The sequence below is a fragment of the Crassostrea angulata genome, chromosome 8 (assembly GCF_025612915.1).
Source record: "Crassostrea angulata isolate pt1a10 chromosome 8, ASM2561291v2, whole genome shotgun sequence".
In the NCBI taxonomy this organism is placed as follows: Eukaryota; Metazoa; Mollusca; class Bivalvia; order Ostreida; family Ostreidae; genus Magallana; species Magallana angulata.
In genome coordinates this window covers 6,939,043-6,965,508 of record NC_069118.1, presented here as the reverse complement: position 1 = coordinate 6,965,508, position 26,466 = coordinate 6,939,043, and the positions used below count along the sequence as shown (strand labels likewise).

Below are 26,466 nucleotides of genomic sequence, written 5' to 3'. Positions count from 1 at the left end.
TAACCATTATACGTTTATTACTCGTAAATGTACAGTAAACCAGTCTACACTTGGTTAACAAGACTGGAAGTTTATCATTATATAAAACTCAATTCATCGTTCAATCTACAAAAACTGATATACACTCAAAAACTAAAGACACATAACATAACAAAAATTAAAACCAACAACGAGTTCTGAAAAATACTTTCTTAAAAATGATCTAATGTTGGTGGAAATTTGATGCAAGACATGTCATATTATAGATAATGACGTATTGTTCAAGACTGGTTATCAGGTGAAGAGATACATATTAATGCGTCAAAGAAATACGTAGAATACTCTTCCCATTCAAATACCTTGTAAATCAATATACAGTAGTACAACACAGGCAAATGAATAAGTCATCACTAGACTATTATACAGAAATATGTCTAGAACGATGATTACATATCATACTGACATGTTTATATCTTTGTACATGTACAATCAAATGAACACGTGGGACTCTCAGAAGTTTCAAATCAAACGCGTGTTACTTTTAATAGATACGGACATATCCTGAGGTTCAGGATCCCTGAATTTGTGCCAAGTTTTTATACCCTTTTTTTACGACGGAAACGCGTCACAGGAACCATTATGACGTCATGTTTTGCTCCTCCCCGCTCACTACTGCCACGACAATACCGAGAAGTTTTCCCCAGGAGGACAGCATTAAGGGGGTGCATTCCTCCTCCAGAACCTCTTTCATCCACGCCGGAACTACGTCAGAAAGCAGCTGAATAAGAGAAAAAAAATGGTGTTTATTCAAAAATATTTTATATCAAATAGAAACATTTTCTGGTTTTTGACAGACCAATTAATGTAATAAGTTAAAACATCATATGTAGTAGTAAACGTAAACACAAATTTAACAACATGTCAATCTTGATGCACTAGATGCAAAAGATACAAAATGAGTCAAATTTGGACGCGAGTTTGCAAATCAAATTCCAAATAGCCAGCATGTATCCAAGCAAAATACATCATTTGAGTCATGTGATAACAAACAATAAGTACAAAATTTTCCCAAAAGCTTTATTAATTATTTCGTATTAAGGAAATGTACACAAAAAAGACATATCCACCTGAGTCTAAATGGTTCACAATGTCACCACCTATTAATTTTAGCAAATAAGCAGTCTTAATGAAGTAACATTATTCGACCAAATGACCATAAAATTGCTAAAATGAGTTGCAACCTTGTTTACAGAATCTTCCTTGTTAATTTAAACCAAACTAAATCAACTAATTTAAAAGTAAAGAATAAGAACAACGAGGAACCAAAAATGTTAAAGCAAGATGTTTTCCTTAAGCATTTGAATTTATAAAGTAAAATATGACTAATAGTGTTGAATTAACCGGGTGGCAGTTAATACAAAAATTACATGACACTACCTTAAAGTATTCCGAGCCCACTCCACGTCCAATATGGCTGACCGCTGTTTTCTTGACGAGCTCCACTAGAAGATCGGTATCGTGTAAGTTATCAATGTACGAGGCCAAGGCGTACATGACGGACATCGCATGCGCTGGAAGTTTCGGATGCTTAGAAATTTCCTCTAGTGTTTTACCCTTGAACAGTGGGAATTTCGCTATTGTTGCTGGATGAAGTGAATACAAACTGTAAAAATATTGATTGTCGTCAGATATTTGATGAGTGCAATTGCATTCAGTTTTGTATACTACAGTAACTGTGGACTCTAGATCTGAACCTACTTCATAAAGAGTTTGACGCCGTTCTCCTTCCGGTGCTCTCTGCGATAGAGCATGCTCCAGCTGTCTTCGACTGCAATCACTTCCTCTTCCGTTAACCCAGTAACCGGGTCTTTTGTGTTGTTGTTTTCGGTCATTTTCTCTATCTGTGAAAAAATTGTAAATTTTTATAATCTTTTCACTATAAAGTTGGAAAATCAAATCCAGATATTTTCTCTCTTTCTTTTTTCATAATTATCTCTCTCACCGCGTGCAACAATGAGAATCTTTTAATAAATATCAATACTCAAATCATCTAAAATTCAAGCTAAAAACGTCACGACCGCCCAGAAGTATAATTATGTATACTATCGCTCCATCTAAAACCATGTAGTACACAGATGTAATAAACTTTTAAAATGTTTCTAACATATTTTAACCAAAAAAAAAATATTAAATGATATCTCATGGTGATTTTTTATAATAATCTTTACTCATGTATTTTGCTTAAATATAGTAATAAAGATAAAAGTGATGCATTTGTTGATTTGATTTGAACATACATTTTATTACGCAAATGTATATTTGCATAAATGGATTAGGCAGTAGGCAATGCCTATGTAAGCCTTCTCCATGAGATGCAAGGTAATACATACAAAATGCACGACAAATTAAATAATATACCTTTTTATAAAATAGTATGATGTAGCAAAAGAATATATATTTAGGTGGGAAAAAGAGCAAAAAACGGTTTGTGGAAAAAAGAAATTAAAAGCACCCAAAAATTATCAAAAAACTTAAATAGTACAGTTACAGCTTAAGTTTACTAATGCATTTGTTTACTGGTCATGTACATTACTTAAAAACGGGAATTTTACAACGCGACTGATTATTAAAAACTGGTGTGTCGAAATCCTAACTGTTTAAAGACATGCATATATCGTAACGCAGCATTTACTAGAACAGAACTGTATCATGGACTTATTTTGACAAACGTTAATACGCGTAACGCGTAGCTATCTTCTAATCTTAATCTCATTCAATGACCTATTTTCTTTTATATCCAACAAGTAGGATTTTTATATCAAAAATAAAAACAGAAATTGGTGAAATTATTCCGGGTTTTTTTCAGTGTTGCCTATTTCGTAGAAACGTTTTACAAAAGATCGTTATTTTATAAAGAACCTGTTCTTACCGATAACCTTACGGAAGATAAAAATCCTTTAGCTGTTGTAATAGGTAAGCGGGCCTCTTGGGGAGAGATGTAACAAGGACTAAATGGATAACAGTTATATCTGCGGGGACACGGATAACTGAACTCACGTGACCCAGGTCACGTTTACGGTTTTCTGAGGGTAATTAAGGAGGCAATTCGTCGGAGGTTGGTACGTAACCCTATCCGGCTCGTTTTGAATTTACTCTGAAGGCCATTTACGTGAACAGTACGACCAATGATATTATAATAAGGGCCGTTTTAAACACTTAGTTTTAACTGCTGAGGCTTTTAGAATATACTACATACATAGACTACCTTAGGAATGGACGATCATAAGTATAACTTTCGCTGATTTCCTGTGATTAAGTTCTGACCTACCTTTTGTTCGCTACTCATGTTAGCATTCATTCTGATTCACACTCATCTCTTGCGCTCTTTTTATAATGCCACACATAATTATAATTAAAATAAAACTGATTTTCCACTAGATGCAATACCAAGAACATATGCATCATAATACCATTTATAATAGCCAGGGTGACAATTTAGAACGAACTTAGAACGTGCATTGTAAATTAAAAACAGCCTAATAATATCTCGAATGTCAAAATTCCATTTAATTTTTAATTCACCTAAGAGACTTTATATAAACATAAAGCACATACACAGACACATGTAGCAGATGAAAGGGACCAACAATTGTCAAGTATGTAAAGAAAATTGTAAACGAAAGGTCAAGAAAAGCCATATTCGGAAGTAAATCTATGAAAAATATTTTAACATTTCGTAATGTTATCGCTAAACTCGATAATATTTGGAATTTTACAGAAACTCTTAAAGAAGGAAAACTTTCCTGGCATTTGAAAAATGTGTTCAATCCATGAAATAAATTAGAATGTACACCTGTTAAATTTCTCTCAAAATCATTTCATTTTTCGGTTCTAAACAGTAGACGATGTTATGTAATTTTTAAATATCTCTATGTTATTCCCTAGATAATTTTTGCGATCATATATTATTGAAAATTCCGGAATCAATTGATGCATGTAGGCGAGAGTAGTCAACAAGACTGTCAGTTGTTTTGAACCTTTTTTTTTTTTGGTGAGTTTTTCTTTTTCTGTTTTTTATTTGTCATGTTTTTTTTTCAATGACATTTTCCTTATTTGAAAATATTTCACTTGAAAATTATTTTTAAATACCTTGTTCTAGTTTTTGAATTTTAAAGAGTGATTTTTTTCCCGGAAAACATCAGCTCTTTTCAGAAAACCTTATCAATTCTTGACATAATATCGGTATTTTTTCTACCTTTTTTTTTGCAATAGAATAAATGCACATTGTTTTTATACGATTCAATGGTAATATTTAAATTTGCCATTAAATATATGCACAATAGAGCGTAAAATATTCTCTACTGGTAATTTTATTGTTAAGTTTGATGTTCATGGTTTATAAAAAAGGCTTTTCTTACTATTAGACCTACCGTCTTGTTGACAAGGTAAAACTAATCCCGTGTCCCTGTTTCTGCCAGATGAAAATATAAACTAATGCTGCATTTCTTTCTTACCTTTGTTTATTTCCATTTTTATTCCTTTTTTAATATCTAGATTCACAGATGCCGTGCAATTCATTTCCGATGATTGATGATAGCATTGGAATGATAAAGCACGGCAAGCGTCTCTCTCTCTCTCTCTCTCTCTCTCTCTCTCTCTCTCTCTTTCATATCATAATTTGATATGATGTTTTTTTCGCTTGATATACATGTACACTATAGAATATGCAAGTTTTTAACAGCATAAATCAATTGCATCTTTGCAGTAAAAATTTAAATGCGTTGATTCATAAATACCTTTACTTTTTTTCTTTCGCTTTTTATAAGAGGATATTCATAAGGTTAACTGAATATAAAGTTCTTATCAACTTTACCAGTGTAGGGCTATCGATCTCAATTTAAAAGAAATCATTTCATTAATGCTTGTTTAATTGATGACAACTTTACACTGAGGGAGAGAGAAAGATGTGGTCGAGGCACTTTTGTAAAAAAAAAAAAATAATACTGTTAGAGTACAAAGTACATAAAATGCGACCTACATATAAATGCATGTCGTGAATTCCAGAACACTTATTTCTTGTGTGATAAAATATTTATTCAGCTCATATTCTTTTGTGATTAATTATTTTGAAGTGTTTGGAGGGGTGAAGGGTCGATACAATACGATACCATTCCCCACACGACAACCCCCCCCCCCCACCCCCCGAATGTTACACACGTGTTTACCCCCTTCGTATGACCTCTCTACGTGTCGTTCAATACGTAGACCTTTGTTATTCTGATCAAAGAGAACAGATCCCATGCACACTTGTGCAATAGGCCATACATTGCACAGTTGTAATAAATGTTCTATTTAGACCTCGTATTGAAGCATTTCAAGGACATGGATTCCTTGTGAAGGCATACATGTCTGTAATCATGTTAAAGACGAAAAGTGTATACAGACATTTAAAATGTACGCTATTTATTCCGCCAAACGGTTATAGATTTAGGATTCAGATTTTTCATTCCGGAGGTTTTAGGTGTTTTATATGCCACGGTCGTGTGCGTTTATTTATTGTCAACATCTTAATTAAATCTTCAGTTGGTTAATGGGTTGATGGCATGGACAGTAAATTTTCACTGCATTGACCTCATTTTACCTGAATGACCATTCAAATCTGACCACACAGGTGAACTGGTCCTTACAACGAGCCGTCTGTTACTTCAATCTGAAAGCCCTGACATAGAAATACACTGAAATCACTTGTCGAAAAGAATTCTCTTTGTGTCACACTGAAAAATAATGAAGCTCTTGATAATCTCTCCCACGGCTAAACCTTGTCATAATGTATAAAAGCAAACATGTTTGAGTATGCGTTCGAAATGGGAACTTTTGATAAATTGAATATTTGTATTAAATTGTAATTGAAAACTATTTCTGACAATTGAATGCTTGCCCGGCAACCTAGCTACGAATAGAAAGAGTATATGCATACTGCAAGGTGAAAATAAAACAGACTTCATACCCGTTTATATATATTTAGTATAGGAAAACTCCAACACAAGTCTATGTAAGCATATTTAGGCTAATATTAGGAATAATAAACTAGGACATTGTAAATCTAAAGACAATAAACGTCCTCCCCGACCAACCAAATGACAGCAGTGACCTCAAAAACATGTGTATTTGTTGGGCAAAATGTTCCATGGTTCAAATCCCAAAATTCACCTATTCTATTTTTGTTTTAAAGTTTTCGTTAGTTATACAATTCTATAACCAGAAGAAGATGATCTTTCTCTTAGTTCGATTTAAATTGTACGCTATGATTGATACATGTACTTGTACAGAAAATCTCTAAAACGGAAATACAAAAACTTGGGAACAGGTTTAAGCGGTCCGTTTTAAGACGCATCATAGAATTGAATATCATTACTTTGTTTCGTTATGTTTTGCTATGCTATGCTATACTACAGGGTATATACCTGAACCAAATATGCATGTAGAATCGAACATAACTAATTCTTGTGTTTTAAAGCATTTCAGTGTATAAATATATTATAATATATATAAGAATATATTCCTCTAATGGGTCATTTACCGGAGTAAAGTTAGAAAACTGTATGGTTGTAAAAGAGTTCAGCGCTTCTCCGATGGTTCACGTAATAAACAAAGCCTCATTCGTCCATAATACATATAGTACATACATCTGTACAAAAAGCAGTCACTGCGCCATTAAAAGACCAACAAGAGATGCCGACAAATCGCTCAAGTATAGCCGTGTGCAGAATTCTGGGTGTTGTTTGTTGACTAGATAAAAAATTTAACAGGATGATTAAAAATTTAACAGTCTTCAGGGTATCATCTTTGGGATCGTCGAGTCAATAATTAAAGTGCGCAATAGGTGCGGTAAACAGGTATTGAATATGAACAAGCGATTTTAGAAAAAAAAGAAGACGTTTGCCCTATGGATATCAACAAAGTCACATCCTTACTGAAAAAAAAAAATCTGCGCCAAGGATAACGAAATGAATACTGATTGTTGATTTTTATATAAGACGATGGGTGGATAAGGCGTCTAAAATGCCCATACGCGGTCGGACAGGCTACTGAAAAATTAAAGTATCAATAAATCTGATGGGTTTTTTTTAAATCATTTAAAACAATATATATTTAACGAATCATTGATTTTTAACCTAAAGATATGTTCAATACTTGGAATATGTTGACTCAAACAGGCGTATAAGTATCAAAACCTGCAAATACTGTCATTTTTTAGAACTTCAAGGCATTTTCTTTTATAGAGTGGGTCTGTGCTCCATGTTTTTCTCATAGTCTAATTAAGGTCTATTGGAAAACAAACCGATTTCAATCAACAAAAACGTGGAGAGATGACCCACTATACTAAAAAAATATCATTTTGTATCCCAACAATTGAACGTTTTGAAAAAATAATACAAGTCCGGTAGTTCGTGGCCTTAGTCACACATAATATTTAAAAAGCCCACTTTGTTGTGTTTGAAATGGCTCAGTGGTTAGAGTACCTGGCATAAGCTAACCTTATATATCGAGGGTTTTTATGTTCCCGGTTCGATACCACCAAAATTTCCGACAATTTTTTTCTTTCTTATTTTTTGTTAATTTATATATTAAAAACTGACTATAGTTAGAAATTTTGCGTTTGCAAAGTTGTATTATAATATATTTCAATAGATTTAATTGGGGAAAAATAAATTCAAAATTGTATTTCACCACTAAACCGAATGGGCATTTGCGCCATCTTATTCCCCCATCTTCTTTTTTTAAAACTTTGCTCAGGTGAATGCCAGCATATAAAATTTCACTTTAAACGAAAAAAGAACATTTTAAGAGGAGCTTGGATAGTTGTGTCAAACAGCAACGTGACGTAGGCCTGTCTATTTCATTGCTAACCACTCAGCCATTGCTCTTTGAAATCAACAAGATTTGTCTGGCTTTTGAGCTAAGACTACGCAAACGGTGCATATTTGAAACCGCGTCATTTTTGAATTGTTTTGACGCAAAAAATAGGTAGCGACGCCCTACTGAAAGTCCAAGGTCTAAAATGGCTCTATTTCATATCCCTTTTTTAACACAAGCAAAACATCGACACTGAATGGATCATTTAAAACATACTAAGAATCCTTGCAACGTCGACCGGGAGCATTATCCCAGCACCTCCCAAACAGGAAGACCTCAACAGACCGGAATCGTCTGTATTCTTTAGATATTCTTTGAAATTAAGATAAATAGTTTATTGACACATGCTTTTATCCAATTTGCGTTGTATATCTATAATACCAGTAGATGTTGGTAGAACGTCTTTCCTGTAATTCAGTGTATGACGCTTCTTTTTCCAATTAAGTTAGGCCCAGAACAAACAAGACGATAAAAAATTATACCGTTTCTAGCATCTTAGGACTGCATAAAGATTACCTGGAATCGTCAGATTGTTAACAAATTAAAAAAGGTACAGACATCTGACATGGTGAAGAATGATATGAAGAAATGCTTGTGCCAATGAGTGTCGTATACAGTGTTTGTCAACACGGCCTATCAAAAGACCTCATCGCACCAAACGTCATTCGCTGACCATCTGAATCTCATAACAACAAGCCAGCGAATCTCATTAGTGCTGATACTAGGGTATTAATCAACCGAGACACACAAATAAATGTCCAACAGGTGCCCGAGGTCTCATCCAAGCAGGTGCCCGAAATTTCTTCTGGTCAAGTATTTCATAAACATGTACTGCTGTTTTTGTTGTCGACATATAGGTCACCATAGACATCCCCCCTCCAAAAAAAATGTAACCTGAATAGCTGTCCCTCATAAGGTAACAAAAATGCTCCTCAATTAAAATTAAGCAAAAAATGTCAAACTGACTAAAACCAGTTATGCAGTGTAAGGTGTAAGGATGTTTAAAAAATACCTTGGTATAATGCATGTACCATGGCAATATGAATTTTCAAATTTAGTCTAAAATACTTGTATTTATGATAGTGCAAATGATGGCAGGTTGTGTTCGACAGATTTTCTATAAAATATTGATGGCACTGTTTGAGATATACAACACGGCATTGAAATGGTGAAAGTCCATCTTTTGTGTCTTATTAGCAATGTGTACTTGCTTAAATAAAGTAGAAATACTCCTCGATAAAACGAAGAGATAAAAAGGTTATAGCGTGAAATGGACTCTGTCCAATTAGGCCTTATCAAGGTTATATTGTTATCAGAACCAAACCGCGTTAACTAAGTCAAGCCAACCATTTATCCTTGGAGTGCTCAAGTGCTCTAATCACTATCCATGAACAACCGTTAATGGCAAATGAATTTGCTGACAAAAATTAGTTTAACGACTGGAAGTTCCTAGTATATCATGAAGACACTCCTGTCCTTCTCTTGGCTTCACTTGTAGCTACTTAATCATTGGGCTTTTAGGCGTTGATATGATTTAGTTTTCCTTTACTCATAGAGTCTGTGTTAACAGACAAGCTTGTTTCAACAATTTTATCTGCTCAATTAACATATAATAAATCATATCTCATCTCAAGATCCTTGTTCGTTACTTTAAGGGATTTCCGAAAGACAGAAACGGATAAAATTGACTTTTAGAACCCCATATACCAATCACAACTTCTCGGGCCTTTCCGGCAGAGCTCGGAAAAACACCTCAAATGTATTACATAGGCGTCCATGACACCCCCTCATTTTTTTAAATAAAACTTTATATGAATACACCATATTTCACTGTATAGCTGTTGAGATGTCATCATTAAAGTCAACGACATACCCTAAAACATACCACACAAGCGACATACGATGCTGTCTAGCGGATGCTAATTTTAATGGGAAGAGACTCCATTTTGTGTAAAATTCTATAGTCTGTCCCAAGTTATTGCTTCCATTCCTTTCTGATGATTTTTAATTAAAATACACATACCTGTGAAAGAAATGCTGTTGAAATCGATAAAAGGGAAAATATCCAAGATATCTTCATTGACAGATTATCATTTTTCCCTCATAAAAGTTCACAGGAACGAAAACAAAATTTCTTACGGAGATTTATAATGGGAAATGTTTACATCTTTTCTCCATTCGGAAGTACTCGGGACACCTCGCACAATTTTTCAACGTTATCATCCGGGCTTATTAATGGCTGATGCAATGCAAAATCTCCGTAGACTTTCTAATTTGGGATGTGTTTTGAAACCTGAAGCGGTAGAGGGGTGTTTCAAAACAGATAATCTGGACATTTTTCATATCAGTGGATTAACGTAATTTGAACTCATTTGTGATTACCAAAATATCAAGCGAAAAGTGGTGAAAACAAAAAACTTGGGACAGAGTATAACATCCGGTAATGTTAATACATTCGAGGTATTTTCCCAAGCTCTGTCGGAAAGGCCCGAAAAGTTGCTATGGCGAAATCCACATTTTTATACTATTCAATCTACACGTAGCTGTCGGAGTCTTGCTGATGTGTACTGTGTGCACATTACATAGAAAACTATGTCTATCATTTCTAACCATGAATTGCAACGCCAACTCCATATGCACAAAAATTTAACTTAGGATAGACTAGTAGAAGATCACTACATATATTAGTATATACACGATACAAAACTATAACTAAACGAGTAGAGAAAGTTCTATAAATTTAATCCGTTCAAAAGATAGTTGCTTATTATAACAAAATGTTTTTAATTCGTTGGGGTCAAAGACACATGTACCATACAATTGCTTTTACTGACTGCCCCTATAAAAAACAATTATCAAGTCTTGACTCGAAAACAACTGCAAATGCAGAGATAACAATCTAACTATAGCAACGTTTTTACTCCTACTTTGTTTTTAGAGACGTCTTTATTAAAAACCAAAGATATAAATGACGGCGAAGAGAGAAAAGTTAAGAGTTTGCCGGGCAACCGTGACATAATGATGGTAAAAAGCAGTCGTAACGGAAACACGACAATCGTCCTGTCTCCGATTGTCGCAAAATCCGTGGGTTTCAGACTGAATATCCCAAAGTAAGAACTTAATCTATCTGAACGTCTTTCAAGAACCAATGATAATACTGAAGCTTTTCTTTAAAATGTTAATAGGGCGGGGTATATGGGGGTACAGAATGTTTTGGAAAGCATGATCAACAATTCATCAATTTGATTTATCTTTGTAACCAGTCGATCGGCGGTAAGGAAAGTTAATTATATGTAATGTACGGTAACTATGACAATTAATCTGTTCTATCATACATCGAAAAGCATAGACGAGTGAACAGGCTGACAAAACATCACCAATCGAAATCTTCAATGTACAAGCCAACTCGAATATGTAAAATAAAGTTGAAGCAAACAAGAGGCCCATGGGCCACATCGCTCACCTGAGGAACAATAGGTATGATAAAGTCAGCTTAATGGAGTCATAATACAAACAATCTGGACAATGTACAATAATACACGTAGATCCTGTATAAATAAAATCCATTTTCCCCCTTGGAACTCGGATAGCCCTGATTGCTGCCAATATTTACAAGAGCAGACTTTAATCACCGCTCCTGCACATATATAGGAACTCAACGTTACGCAGGCAGGGATGACCGCACACCTACGCAACTCAACAGGTACCAACGTTTCCGCCAACAGCTCAACCTAACACAAGCAGGGAGTGCGGCACATTTGCGCTAAAAAGGCCTGAACACCTGCAGGGATGACCATACACTAGTGCTCCGCCTCAACCACCACCAATACAAGCAGGTATGACTGTACACTTATATTAATGCGATATAGAGCAGGAATGACCGCACACTTTGTATCGAAGGTTAGAAAACACGGATGTTCACACACTCACTCTACCTATACCTGTTCAAGTTTAACCCCAAACATTCACTCATCATAATGCAATAGACACTGTCCCTATATATGTGCCGGCCTAAAATAATTCATAGTATCTAAAAATTGGAAATCAAAAATAAACAAACTAATCCGGCCTAACCCAAAACTTCTGATGCAGAACAACTTATATACATTGAATATTTATTATTGTATAAAAATAATCATCACAATAATGGGTTAACAGTGGATGCATTAATTAAAATAATCAAGAATCAATAAATCAAGGGCAACAACTCAATACAGTAATACAAAAAGATTCTAATGAAAAAATAGCTGCCTGCTTCAATTTTATAGTCATATCACATGTTGAGTATTGCAGTTCTCAAAAAAATCCTTTACAATTGTTTATGTATGGGATATTTAGCTACATCAAACTCTGAACCTTCTTGTGAGGCCGAAGAATTGTACTGGAGCCAAAGTTTTAACAATTATAAAGAATCTTGCTGATTAGTTTCTGAGAAGAAGATTTTTAAAGATTTACTCTTTATATTCCTATGTAAAACTTTAACATCCCCCCCATGTCACCCTACCCCCAGGGATCATGATTTTCACAACTTTGAATCTACACTACCTGAGGATACTTCCACACAAGTTTCAGCTTTCCTGGCTGATTAGTTTCTGAGAAGAAGATTTTTAAAGATTTACTCTATATATTTCTATGTAAAATGTTAACACCCCCCCCCCCCAATGTGGCCTCACCCTACCCCCAGGGATCATGATTTTCACAACTTTGAATCTACACTACCTGAGGATGCTTCCACACAAGTTTCAGCTTTCCTGGCTGATTACTTTCTGAGAAGAAGATTTTTAAAGATTTACTCTTTATATTCCTATGTAAAATTTCGACCCCCCATTGTGGCCCCACCCTACCCCCAGGGATCATGATTTTCACAACTTTGAATCTACACTACCTGAGGATGCTTCCACACAAGTTTCAGCTTTCCTGGCTGATTAGTTTCTGAGAAGAAGATTTTTAAAGATTTACTCTATATATTCCTATGTAAAAATTCGACCCCTCATTGTGGCCCCACCCTACCCCCGGGGATTATGATTTTCACAACTTTGAATCTACACTACCTGAGGATGATTCCACACAAGTTTCAGCTTTCCTGACTGATTAGTTTCTAAGAAGAAGATTTTTAAAGATTTACTCTATATATTCCTATGTAAAACTTCGACCCCCCATTGTGGCCCCACCCTACCCCCGGGGGTCATGATTTTCACAACTTTGAATCAGCACTACCTGAGAATGCTTCCACACAAGTTTCAGCTTTCCTGGCTGTTTAGTTTCTGAGAAGAAGATTTTTAAAGAATTACTCTATATATTCCTATGTAAAACTTCGACCCCCCTTTGTGGCCCCACCTTACCCCCGGGGGTCATGATTTTCACAACTTTGAATATACACTACCTGAGGATGATTCCACACAAGTTTCAGCTTTCCTGCTGTTTAGTTTCTGAGAAGAAGATTTTTAAAGATTTACTCTATATATTCCTATGTAAAACTTCGACCCCCCATTGTGGCCCCATCCTAACCCCGGGGGGTCATGAATTTCACAACTTTGAATCTACACTACCTGAGGATGCTTCCACACAAGTTTCAGCTTTCCTGGCTTTCTGGTTCTTGAGAAGAAGATTTTTGAAAATTTCTCGAAATTTTTCATTAATTTCTAATTATCTCCCCTTTTAAACGGGTGTGGCCCTTAATTTTCACAACTTTGAATCCCCTTTGTCTAAGGATGATTTGTGCCAAGTTTGGTTGAAATTGGCCTAGTAGTTCTTGAGAAGATGTTGAAAATGTGAAAAGTTTACGGACAGACGGACAGACGGACGACAGACAAAATGTGATCAGAATAGCACTTATTAATTAATGGCACTATTCCATATATATTACTGATATTCATTGTAACATATCACTTGAGTTACCCTAAAAACTAAAAACCGTTAATTCCACGTGGCGATTTCAAATTTCATTGCTAGAAATAATTTTTATCACAATATGCTTCATACCTACTAATATGTTTATTTGCCAAAACTGCGTGCAACTTAAAAAATCCAAAAATTATTTATATGTGTCATCTCGTTTCAAATACCAGTTTATCTAGAGAGAAAAACTTGTCGGTCAGATATTCATTTTGAACAATAAATTTCTAAAAAGTCTCATGTACACGTAATTCTACTGGTTGTTCTTCTTTCGGCTCAGACGAGCTATAATGATGATAAAATTATGATAAAATGATATAGTTAAGAACTATGAATGATAAACAGGAACAACCTATGAGAATTATGATTAAAGGAAAATAACATGTTTAGAACATGTATTATAAGGGTTTTTATGCATTATTCGTTTTAGAAATGACTAGAATCTAGTTTGATGGCAGATGGGATACGTGAACTCCAAATCACGGTCAAAAGGAAATGGATTTATACTAAATTAGAACCATTTTGACAAGGCCTTGGACTTTAAGGAGGATGTAACTATCTATTTCTTGTGTCAAAAAAAGTTTAAAATGATGCTGGTTTCAAGCGAAATAAACATTGATTGCATGGTCTTTTTTACTAGACAAATTGTGTAGCTTTCAAAGAGCCATGACTGAATGGCCAGCAATGAAATAGACAAGCCTACGTCACAATGTTTGACACAACTACCCAAAGTCCAAGCTCTTGTTAAAATGGTTCTACATCAAACTTTCACAGATGTTAGAGAAAATAGAGAAAATGGCTGAAATTGTTTTCTAATGATAAGGTGATATTCTTTCACTCATCAAAACCTGCAATCATTCAACCTCTGTCCTCAGGTATAGTACGATAAAAAAAAAAGTAGGCCTTTATGACAATGAATGGGATTTGTATGTTCTAGAAGGATGATTTTTATAGAGGATTTTAAATGACAAATTGGAGTATGTATTAAGGATGTCTAGAGTTCATTGAAGAACAATTCACAAAAAATCTAGTTACGATCGGTACAAATGCAAATTATAAATAATGTTCATCATTAATTCTCGAAGTAAAATATAACTGGAAGTTTTGAGGGTCACGGAGTAAGTTTTCCACTACATTAATTCTCCATACAAGCAACAGACCTTAGTGATGTTTACACAGAGATCAACTTTTGTTATGAAAATTTGTAATTCAAAATTGTTAGAAATAAATTTTGAAAGGTTGCGTATGTCAATCCATGTATGCAATTCATCCCGCCTAGGCGAAATGCCATAGAATACCCAAAAAGGCCATTCTCACCATTTCTCATATCTATGATGCAAAGGATCCCAGAATTTCAAAATTCAATGTCGTAAAAATGAGAAGATCTTAGTATCTCAAAAAGCTTTACATTTCGAATTATAATTGATTAGAATGAATTGTCCTCTTGCAAACTAGAGTGCATGAGCTGATGATGCTAATATGAAGCGAAATAGTGGAAGTTGTGACCGCAAAATACTGTGATTTTTTTTTCAATACTCGTTGAATATCAATTTTTGTGGTTTACGCGCTTGAAATAATTTATTGAATGTTTCTCAAAGGGGACATTTTCCCTGAATTTACGTCACCTTAGAAAGTTAAAAATAGCTAGAATTGAAGTTGTCACATTCCATGGATAGATAGGGAATATTTAGAGGGCTAATGTCCATCAATGTTTACCAGAGAAAAGTGAGAAAAGGTTGAATTCTCTGCAAGGGATATATAAGTGAACATTGTCTATATCGGAGAAATTCCTAAAATAGTTGACCTTGTTCTTGTCTATGACAGGCAATTCACCTAAACAGAAGGTCAAATTTCTGCTTGCGTTCTATTAAATGGTATATATTGAAATAATGACCTGTGAGGGTGAAAGTGAAATATCACCCCAACCTTTATACCTATATGATGACAAAATTGTAGGAAACCGTAATCAAGTGGCAGCGGATTTTAGACAGTGGGGTCTGCAGCTGGTCTTGTGGCTGCCGTCTGCCAACAGGATTTTTCCCGTAGATTTATTGTTACACTCCTGCGACTAGTATCAGAAAGAGCGAACAAGTGATGACTCGGACTTAATCGCTGTTCTGTAGAATTCACAAATCGCATTGTAGACGAAGGTTTTCCACACTCAATCAGGGTCGTTAACCTTTTTTCTGTCTTTTAATGGACGACCGATGTACAGGCGCCATCAGATCATTTACAAGTATGTTTTTATAAAAGCTTCGTATATTTAAAGGTAAGAAGGGTAAAACATATTGAGCAAAATATGAATAGATTCGAATAGATCCATGATTAAGACGAACGGTTTCAAAACTGCAAGCCTTTCTCTTAAACCTTCCGTCTTTTGATAGGATAACAGTCGGGTATACATATCGCAGTAGATTAGTTGCATTGGTATCATTTGGACAACGAACGACCGGGAAATCATTAAAATGGGCGATAGTCGGAAGTAATCTGAATTTCTGACACTGAGCCACTTAACAAATGTTTAGCATCCAGGTGACAGTTTATAGTGCCCTCTCAACACACGCTACCCCGCTGCGATCTTCAGCGAGTACACCTGTACATATCTGTACACACGACCGTCGTACAATTAACGTACATATTTCATTCGCATCGGGAACGGACCGCAAGGAATCCCCCCTCCCTTTTCATTAATTAGTCAGCATCGCAGCATTGGTACATATATAAATGATATATAAAACAGCGACATGTCACCGGCACCCCCCGTGGAGAAACAATGCACGGTAGTGGAATTTTTTCCCAGGAATATTTCGACACATGGTATTTACACTTGATCGTGTTTGGTTCCTTGACAAACCTGCTCTGTTGAAATGTTTGTTTATCTGCAAGGATTCAGATACCGAATCTTTTGAGGTCTAACAAACGGCCTTTGGAATGCTTATATATCAACCTCTACTGTACACAAACACACCGACTCTTTTACCTATCTTTCTACAGACCACTGTATACTTAAATAAAATACGATACTTTAACTTTAGGGCCTGGAGTCCTCTCGTCGTAATTCAATGCATTTAAACGAGAGTTCCAGATATTTTTCTGCATTCCGAAGCAAACATGACATTCATGCAAATAACACTCCCCCGTTATCAAAATATTGTCTTACGTAATCACACCTTTGAGGAAGATCACATTTTTCAATAGGTTGAAATCCCAGACAGAGTGAAGAAATTAACAAATACATTTTAAAATATTGCCCGATGCATATACAGTATAAATGTGTGTGGAGACATATATATCTGAGTGGTGCATATACCACCCACAGTACTAATATGAGAGAGAGAGAGAGAGAGAGAGAGAGAGAGATTCTTTTACTCCTTAATCAACACAGGTAGATCTTTAATTCTTGGACATAAAAAAAGGCATTACAACGCAACAGGAACAAATGTCGATGACAGCGCAGGCCAAACGTAAACTTCAATCGATCTCTTTATACACCATGTAAAACACTGTGCATATGTCGAAATAAAGGTCATAAATCATACCATATCACCACAACTCTCAGAACACTTGATAAAGATGTCCAAACTCGCTCTAAATTAATCAGTTGATTAATTGTCCTAATTAGGATTTTTTTTACAATGCTACTGCACATTAAATTTGCATTTATTATGCACATATTTCTTATCATAATTATGCCTGTAAAAAATACGCCATCAATTTCATTCGTTAATGCTAATTTCACCTACTACCAGAATACCACTTCTTAAAAGAGACAAAACAAACATAGCATACTGCATGTAAAATAATTTTGAAATGTCATTGATATTAAATTCAGAACTTTTGTTTTCGTCGGACTTTTAAACCTATGTAATAAAATTCAACACCTACCTGTGTTTCACTGTACGTGCATACACCGACAGATCTCAGGTGTACTGGGTAGACCAATTTAGGTAAATAAAAAATCCCAGGTAAAAGCTTCGGACGTCCCGGGGCCCTGTTAGCTCCGCTAAGACCGTACAGCCGTGGGAATGTGGTTTTCTCCTCTCTTTCTTTTTAGTTCTTCTCGGAAGAAGACGAGAGTTCAACCAATATTATCCACTAGAGAATCGTGCACTCAGGACGTTTATATATCAAAGTCAATTGACCTACATTGAAATAACTGATTATTAGTAAATTATGTTGTCTATGTAGTGTCTGGATTGCCTGGCTGTCAATCATCCGGGAATTGTGTGCGGTCACCGTGCATGGTTCTGTTATTTATAATTTACTACGGCGGAGAGAGAGATATGACGTAGGATGTAGCTGGAGTTATTTATGCTTTATGATAACAAAAGGTAACAACCTAGTGTGATCCTGTACAATAAAATCTTCTATCCGACAGCACAGCTGATTGCAGAATGCTGTCATTTTACGGCGATCGGGAGTTAAGCTGGAGTAAATATTTATAATAGCATAAAGCTTTCAAAAGTTCTCTCGTCATTGAGAGTTTATTTAATGATAGAAAGGTTTGAGCGGCTACATAAACACTTGATAGCGCCCCTGCACTGATACTGTGCTCTGCTCTATTAGACGTTTAGCTACAGATTGCCGGAGAGGCCTCAGATGTTTATACACTGTAGCGGTCAACAACGGTCAAACTTGAAGAGAGCGATGACGGAGCAAAACTCTGGCCACTGAGCCACCTCCCCAAACTCGATCTACACCCCCAAAACATAATCAAACTGGCAAGAAATGAAGAGAAAAAAATTACAGGGAAAAGCATTCTTTTTTTTACAAAACAAACTGCTTTTTAAGGAATTCGGTTTCTCTCAAAGTAAAACCCATTGTTGTGGCATCGTCACCTAAACTCAGGGAGAATTTATCTATCCTTGAAAATGAATGGTCAATTAAGAAAGCTTTCATTCTGATTAAAGTAGCTCGTTCATCAAATCAACCTGTCACTACTCTCGTTGCATGTCGTTTAGGGAATGTTTGTTTAATGAACCATATGGTGACAAGATAAAAACATGCATTAGATGACGCCATTACTTCTCGGTGGCAAGAAGTGCTTCCTTGATTTTAAAATTGACTGGTTAACTAGGTAAATGATGTCACCTAATTAGTGACCACCGTTACATATTCCAGGTTAAGTTTCATGCCTTTGTTTGATATGTGTCTGGTTGTGTTTATTTTTCAGACAAGAAAAATAAAAAATGCAGTATTTTGAGTCTGATGATTTTCACACAGCTGTATAACTATGATAAAATTCATTCATGTATATCAATCTGTTCCTGCTTTGCCTTTTCAGTTGAAATATGCCTTTTTACTCACCAACAATTATAGAGTCGGCAGAAACAAAACGATGACAACAAAGATCCATTAAAACAAATCCATCGATAACCTTGACCGTTTACACTGTAGTGACATTGACCTCTAACCTCTGACAATGACCTTCTACTTAATTTACTATCCTGGTTCAGAAAAGATGGTCAAGGTTGAAGTTGTGATCATACAAAGAGATAAATGGACGGCCAGATAAACCAAACCCAATTTACTCACGATCCTGCTTCTCGGGATACATGTTATTTTTATTAGACCTAGATGTGAATTTATAGGCACTGTCATGTTGTAAATTTTGAATTTACTGGGTGGGTGTAAATACAAAATTTACAACATGACAACTAGTTGTCATGTTGTAAATTTTGTATTTTGTATTTACACCCACCCAGTAAATTCAAAATTTACAACATGACAGTACCATGGTGTATTATTTCTGGTAGTTCTGTGTTAACTTTGGTCTGTGAGAGTTTGAGTGAGTTGTGACTAATCAAACAGGATACAAGCGAAATTTTTCTGTTTTCATGTTAAATTGTTATTTATTTAGTGATGTACTTGGTCTGTCTGATGATAGTAGTAACAGAGGTATTTACAACTCAGCCATCCATTGCGAAAGAAGATGCACGACCAGTAATGATAGCTGCATAAATCATGCATTAATTCTCTTTTGCACTTTAATCAAGTTTTAATAAATAGTCCCGTGTAAACATCCTTTTCAATGCTGTCTGACACTTTGAACTTAATATGCCTGTCAACTACGTAATATATGCTGTAAACATGTAAAAAATATTCTATTAAAACTAATCTGCTCTGGTTTCCTTGTAAATTTTCACAATATTTTTCAGTTTTTATTGTATATAACAAGGGAAAGTAAAAGTCATGAATGTTAATAAAGCTTCATCTAAGATTTCTGCACATAGAGCCCAAGAACTTGCTTTATAAATATCTACCAGGAGGACAAAAGATTACAATCTTCACAGGTCTGGGGAAGTTGATAAATGAGTCCTATATTAAATGGATGTCAGGGGCGCCAATGAGCATCAATATGAGGGGTAGAGGCGGGCTGCTGAGATTTGTTTTGTTTGCAATTTAAATATTTTTTTAGATATAAAGAATTGCTTAAATCTCTCTGAAGAAGAAAGATAACTCTCTTCGACTTGATTTTCAACTGAAAATAGCGGTTTAATGAACCAATAATTCAGACGTGAGTTGGACCAAATACAATTATACGACAACTTAAACCATGCCTTAGGAAACCCAAATCGGCGATGGGGTTGCAAATGAATTTAAAACAAAAAGTCGAAGTAAAAAGAAAAGAGTTTTCATATATTTTCGTATGGATAATTATAATCAGGATAACTACCCAGTATTAAACTAACAATGTTCATGAAAAATCATGTTATAGGCTTAGAAGACCACAATTGGCGGGATAAGAGAGACGGTTTAAAAAAAAAAGAGAGAAATAAAGGGGAAAAAATGATTTCTGTGAAAAAAGGGAAGCTTTATTTTGTCAAAATTGATTTTCGTAAGAAGTTTGTACATGTATAATAACCCCCTGATTATTCTGAAAGGTGTCAATTTTTACACAAAAAATCCAATGGGAGAAAAACATGAACATAAGATAAGAATTTGAAATATTCGTGCAAGCAAGCTTGTACGGACGTTTTATTCTTTCACCCTCCCCACGATAAATAATGATTATTGAGGAAACCAAATAGTTTCATTTTTTTTTTTGCATCTGAGTCATTTGTAAGTATATTATAAGCTTTCATATTCGTTCAGGTGGTTTTTTTTATTACATCTATTTGAAAGAGAAAAATAACACGGGAAGATATAACTATGTTAACAAAAAGAAAGGAAATTATATCTAATGAAGATGACTAATTTTTTTGGGCCAAGTACATTTCCCTGTTGCCAAACAAGATGGACAACGAAACGAACTACCAATTTCACTTTCTGAACAGATATTCTGATATTGCTCTGAGCAGCTCAATTTTAATCATTATCGGTGCTGTGATTGGGTCAATTGGAAATGTAGTTATAATATTTTTCTACTTCTTCCGGATTAAGGAGAGAGGCGAGCGATACTTTATACCCCTGCTTGGAATTGTTGACCTGTTGGGATGCTTGACGAGTCCACCCTATTATATAATGGATAATGAATACATGTTTGACTACCCCAGCACTGCTGCTTGTCGAATCTTAACCTTTCTACAGTTTTTAATTCCGGGAATATCCGGACATACTCTTCTTGTTATATCTATTCAAAGATACCTTCTTGTCTGCAAACCATTTGGACCGAAAATGACGCACTTCTGGAAACGAGTTTCATTTGGGATTGTGTGTTTGTTTTCTTTCGCCTATTCTGTTCCGCTTCTAGCAACTGCCGGAGTCTTTAGGGATGAGGTCGTTTACATGAACCATAATGTTACAACGGAAGTGTGCAAGCTATCTGGCGAGAAGTCACTGTCCATGAGTATTTATACCATCTTGTTGTCTGTGATAATGGTTGCAAACCTTCTTTTAACTGCCGGGCTTTATATTCCTGTTCTGAGGCAGGTTAAAATTTCATTCCGTTCAAGAACTGGAACATATGAGATTCACAGAGATAGCAACGCTGGTTCAACTACAGAAACATCGCAAGCCACTCGGACATCTGATATAGAAATTGACAACCCTGATAAACCATCCATCCCTCTTGAGATGGAAGCAATAGAAACAAAAACGGTTGTACCAAACTCTCCAAAGAAAGTTAGGTTTGCATCTACTGACACAACTAACAAGCAATCAGATGATACAATTGTCCAAAACGATGCTGCGAACCATGTGGCAAATGGTACTTCAGAGAATGTTGCGGAGCACCATAAAACTGCGAAAATTAAACAAAAATCTAAATCAGCATCTGCCCAGAGACGGGTTTCGATTATGTTTCTGTTCCTGATTGCAGCATACGTGGTGTCCTACACCCCGGCACTCATCGTTCTGAATCTGTTCTATCTGCTGGACGGGTTCACGTTCCACACCTTGACCAGGGCTAGGATGGCTGTTTGGATATTTCTTACAAGACTTGTATTTCTGAATCACATCGTTAATCCTTTTATCTACGGCTATTTCGATTCAAAGTTCAAAAAGCAGCTCGGAAAATCTTTTCAAAGAAAGAAATAATAAGCAATTACAAGACCGTAAATCTACTGGAGGTTTTTACTTCGGGAACATTATATTGCATAAGGATAATGCATATGCTTAAAGAAAATAGTGGACTGATGAAAACGGATACTAAAACGCAATCAAAAACTCTTTAGAATGTAGTGTATAGATTGGCCATTAATAATTAACATTGTATTCTGATTGTCTTATTACAGGGTATTGTATTGTTTAATTATTCTGCAAACTGTATTAATGATATATACTCTTTTAAGATGGACGTGCTAACACAGTAAGTTTTTGAAAATACTCTCTGTTTTCTTATATACTATATTTTTTTCCATTACAAATTCCTTAATATTTATCGGTTTTTAACTTACAATTATGAATCTTATGTTTCAAACATAATTTACTTATCAAGCAATAAAACATACCGGTACTATGATATTATCTATTGTGTCTGTGCTTTTTTTCTTTCATATTTCTTCTGATCTGAATATGTATTAAAATAATTTTGTTTAACGTTATGATATTTTATTTTCATGTTTTCATATGCTGTTTTAGAGAAAATGATTAAATCAATCAACCAAGGATGAAAACATGAGTCATAAATTGTCCAGAAATCTTTCCGCTTTACCAATGAGCCACAATATTATACCTTAATTGAATGTTCAAATATCCTGATATTGTTCTTGTTATTAAGCATGTTAAGCATTCATATATCAAGTAGCGTGACTAATACACTAATAGGTCTAGAAATATTTGTAGTGATTTCTCGCAAGAAATATAGTAAAATAATCAAAAATAAAAATAATTTAGAATACCGTAGCATGATAAATTGTCAGTAGTACATGTATTTACAAAACCTCAAGTAAGACTTCGAAATATAGACAGATAGGTAATAACCCACTGATTATTCTGAAAGGGGTCAATTTTTACAAGAAAAGGCGATGGTAGAAAAACATTAAGATATAAAAAAGATAAGAATTTGAAATATTCGTTCAAGCAAGCTTTTATGGACGTTTTATTTTTTCATTCTCCCCCGATAAATAATGATTATTAGGAAAACCTAAAGGTGCAGTGTTTTGCATCTGAGTCATCGGTATGTATATTATAAGCTTTTATTAATATTCGTTGAGGTGGGTTTTTTTATCTATATGAAAGAGAAAGATATTACGGGAAGATATAACTATGTTTACAAAAAGAAAGGAAATAATATCTGATGAAGATGAGTAATTTTTTTTTTTTGGAAGGGGGGGGGGGGGTCAAGTACATTTCCCTGTTGCCAAACAAGATGGACAACGAAACGAACTACCAATTTCACTTTCTGAACAGATATTCTGATATTGCTCTGAGCAGCTCAATTTTAATCATTATCGGTGCTGTGATTGGGTCAACTGGAAATGCAGTCATAATATTTTTCTACTTCTTCCGGATTAAGGAGAGAGGCGAGCGATACTTCATACCCTTGCTTGGAATTGTTGACCTGTTGGGATGCTTGACGAGTCCACCCTATTATATAATGGATAATGAATACATGTTTGATTACCCCAGCACTGCCGCATGTCGAATCTTAACTTTTGTACAGTTTTTAATTCCGGGAATATCCGGACATACTCTTCTTGTTATTTCTATTCAAAGATACCTTCTTGTCTGCAGACCATTTGGACCGAAAATGACACACTTCTGGAAACGAGTTTCATTTGGGATTGTGAGTTTGTTTTCTTTCGCCTATTCTGTTCCGCTTCTAGCCACTGCCGGAGTCTTTAGGGATGAGGTCGTTTACATGAACCATAATGTTACAACGGAAGTGTGCAAGCTATCTGGCGAGAAGTCACTGTCCATGAGTATTTATACCATCTTATTGTCCGTGATAATGGTTGCAAACCTTATTTTAACTGCCGGGCTTTATATTCCTGTTCTGAGGCAGGTTAAAATTTCATTCCGTTTAAGAACTGGAACATATGAGATTCTCAGAGATAGCAACGCTGGTTCAACTACAGAAACATCGCAAGCCACTCGGACATCTGATATAGAAATTGACAACCCTGATAAACCAAACACCCCTCTTGAGATGGAAGCAATAGAAACAAAAACGGTTGTACCAAACTCTCCAAAGAAAGTTAGGTTTGCATCTACTGACACAACTAACAAGCAAGCAGATGATGCAATTGTCCAAAACGATGCTACGAGCCATGTGGCAAATGATGCTGCAGAGAATGTTGCAGATCACCATAGAACTGCGAAAATTAAACCAAAGTCTAAATCAGCATCTGCCCAGAGACGGGTTTCGATTATGTTTCTGTTCCTGTTTGCAGCATACGTGGTGTCCTACACCCCCGCATTGATCGTTCTGAATCTGTTCTATCTGCTGGACGGCTTCACGTTCTACACCTTGACCAGGGCTAATATGGCTGTTTGGAAGTTTCTGACGAGACTTGTGTTTCTGAATCACATCGTTAATCCTTTTATCTACGGCTATTTCGATTCAAAGTTCAAAAAGCAGCTCCGAAAATCTTTTCAAAGAAAGCAATTACAAGACCGTCAATCCACTGGAGGTTTTTACTTCGGGAACATTATATTGCATAAGGATAATACATAGGCTTAAAAAAATAATGGACTGATGAAGACGGATACTAAAACGCAAGCAAAAACTCTTTAGAATGTAGTGTATAGAGGGGCCATTGATAATTAACATTGTATAATTATGATTGTCTTATTTTATTGTATTGTATTGTTTAATTATTCTGCCAACTGTATTAATGATATATACTCTTTTGAGATGCACGTGCTAGCACATTAAGTTTTTGAAAATCCTCTCTATTTTATTTATGTGCCATTTTTTTCTATTACAAGTTTCTCAATATATATCTCTTTTTAATGTCAATTTTGAATGTTTTCTTTTGATTTACATTAATTATCAAGCAATAAAATCTACCGGTATTGAGATATTATCTATTTGGTCTGTGCCTTTTTTCTTTCATATTTCTGCTGCTGTGTATATGTGTTAAAATAATTCTGTTTAACGTAGCTTGTATAGTATGATATTTTGTCTGCATGTTATCATATGTCGTTTTAGAGAAAATAAATGAATGAAGCAATCAATCAATCAATCAATCAAGAATAAAAAATTAGTCATTTATTATATATGAACCTCTGCGCTTTGCCAAAGAGCCACAATACACCTTAATAGAATGTTCAAATATCCTTACACTGTTTTTGTTATTAAGCTTTCCTATTTTAAGCAGCATGCCTAATACACTAATAGGTCTTCGAGAAATATTTGTAGGGATTTCTCACACTATGGGAAAATAAATTTGTTTGTACACACCGTTGCAGTTATAAGACCACATTTTTCAAAAATAATGATTCAATGCTTATATTTACGTTTTTTAACATTTATTCTTTTTCCGCAAATATGATTTATTTTCAAAAAATCTCTGCCTTATTCAACGAGTAATGCGCAAATAACGGAAGAACCATTGGAACAGCCGAATCATGCTGACAAAAATAGTGCACATGGATTTGATAACTAATAAGAGAATTTTTTTTTCATTCTGTAATTTAATGAATTTACTTTTAGTATACTAAGAAATTAATCAATTGAATTAATTTAACTGTTAAAATATATTTACATCAATGAAATATTAATCAGCGTAAGTATTTATATTAAATATTAGGTCGTGATCCGGTTTGAAGTCGCGAGGAGAGTCGGTCATGTTCTTCGAGAAATACTGAAGGAAGACTGTATTCATACGCACAAGATTTGGTGATTGGATCTTCTGTGTTATGTGTAAATATCACTCAAATAAATCAATGCAATTTGATAGGAGGAAAGAAAGTGAATGTTAATATTCAACTAAGAAAAGGATTTGATACTTGATCATTCGTCATTGGATTGATCTACTCAGTCGGGCACCTCTTTTGAATGAAGGTAATCATTTCAATGTTTCCAAATCCTTTTAAATGAAAATGTAGAATAAAAAAAGTATTAAATGTACTGATGAACACGTTCAAATGTACGATTCTTTTAAACATAAGATATATACATAAGTTTTTTTAAATATCCTAGGTGGGAGATTCGACGGGCATGGTACGATCTTCTCCTTTACAAAACAAATTATACAATTTCACGTTATGGTACATGTAAGCAACGATATTCTCATCAACAATATTAGAAATTGTTTTACATTTACGCCAAACGTACGACTACCCTTA

General features: G+C 35.0%; 3 protein-coding genes across 6 annotated transcripts; 2 read left to right on the top strand and 1 right to left on the bottom strand.

Moving 5' to 3' along the window:
- LOC128161175 (globin-like) lies at nucleotides 1-18,018 on the bottom strand. 4 transcript variants are annotated; one of them, XM_052824403.1, is made up of 4 exons: nucleotides 17,677-18,018; nucleotides 1,738-1,880; nucleotides 1,417-1,642; nucleotides 1-757 (listed from the first exon to the last, which is right to left on the bottom strand). In XM_052824403.1, the coding sequence occupies exons 2-4, from the start codon at nucleotides 1,869-1,871 to the stop codon at nucleotides 617-619; spliced, it is 501 nt and encodes a 166-aa protein (XP_052680363.1). In that variant the 5' UTR covers nucleotides 1,872-1,880; nucleotides 17,677-18,018; the 3' UTR covers nucleotides 1-616. The 4 variants fall into 4 exon arrangements, with proteins under 4 accessions (XP_052680363.1, XP_052680361.1, XP_052680364.1 ...); XM_052824401.1 differs by lacking the exon at nucleotides 17,677-18,018 and adding an exon at nucleotides 5,621-5,698; XM_052824404.1 differs by lacking the exon at nucleotides 17,677-18,018 and adding an exon at nucleotides 4,410-4,433.
- A 2,969-nt stretch (nucleotides 18,019-20,987) lies between these two features.
- LOC128160141 (G-protein coupled receptor moody-like) lies at nucleotides 20,988-22,771 on the top strand. Its single transcript, XM_052823417.1, has one exon. It carries the CDS (start codon nucleotides 21,028-21,030, stop codon nucleotides 22,267-22,269), a length of 1,242 nt encoding a protein of 413 aa, XP_052679377.1. The 5' UTR covers nucleotides 20,988-21,027; the 3' UTR covers nucleotides 22,270-22,771.
- A 770-nt stretch (nucleotides 22,772-23,541) lies between these two features.
- On the top strand, nucleotides 23,542-25,301 carry LOC128160679 (uncharacterized). Its single transcript, XM_052824043.1, has one exon. It carries the CDS (start codon nucleotides 23,543-23,545, stop codon nucleotides 24,848-24,850), a length of 1,308 nt encoding a protein of 435 aa, XP_052680003.1. The 5' UTR covers nucleotide 23,542; the 3' UTR covers nucleotides 24,851-25,301.
- The last annotated feature ends 1,165 nt before the right edge of the window (nucleotides 25,302-26,466 follow it).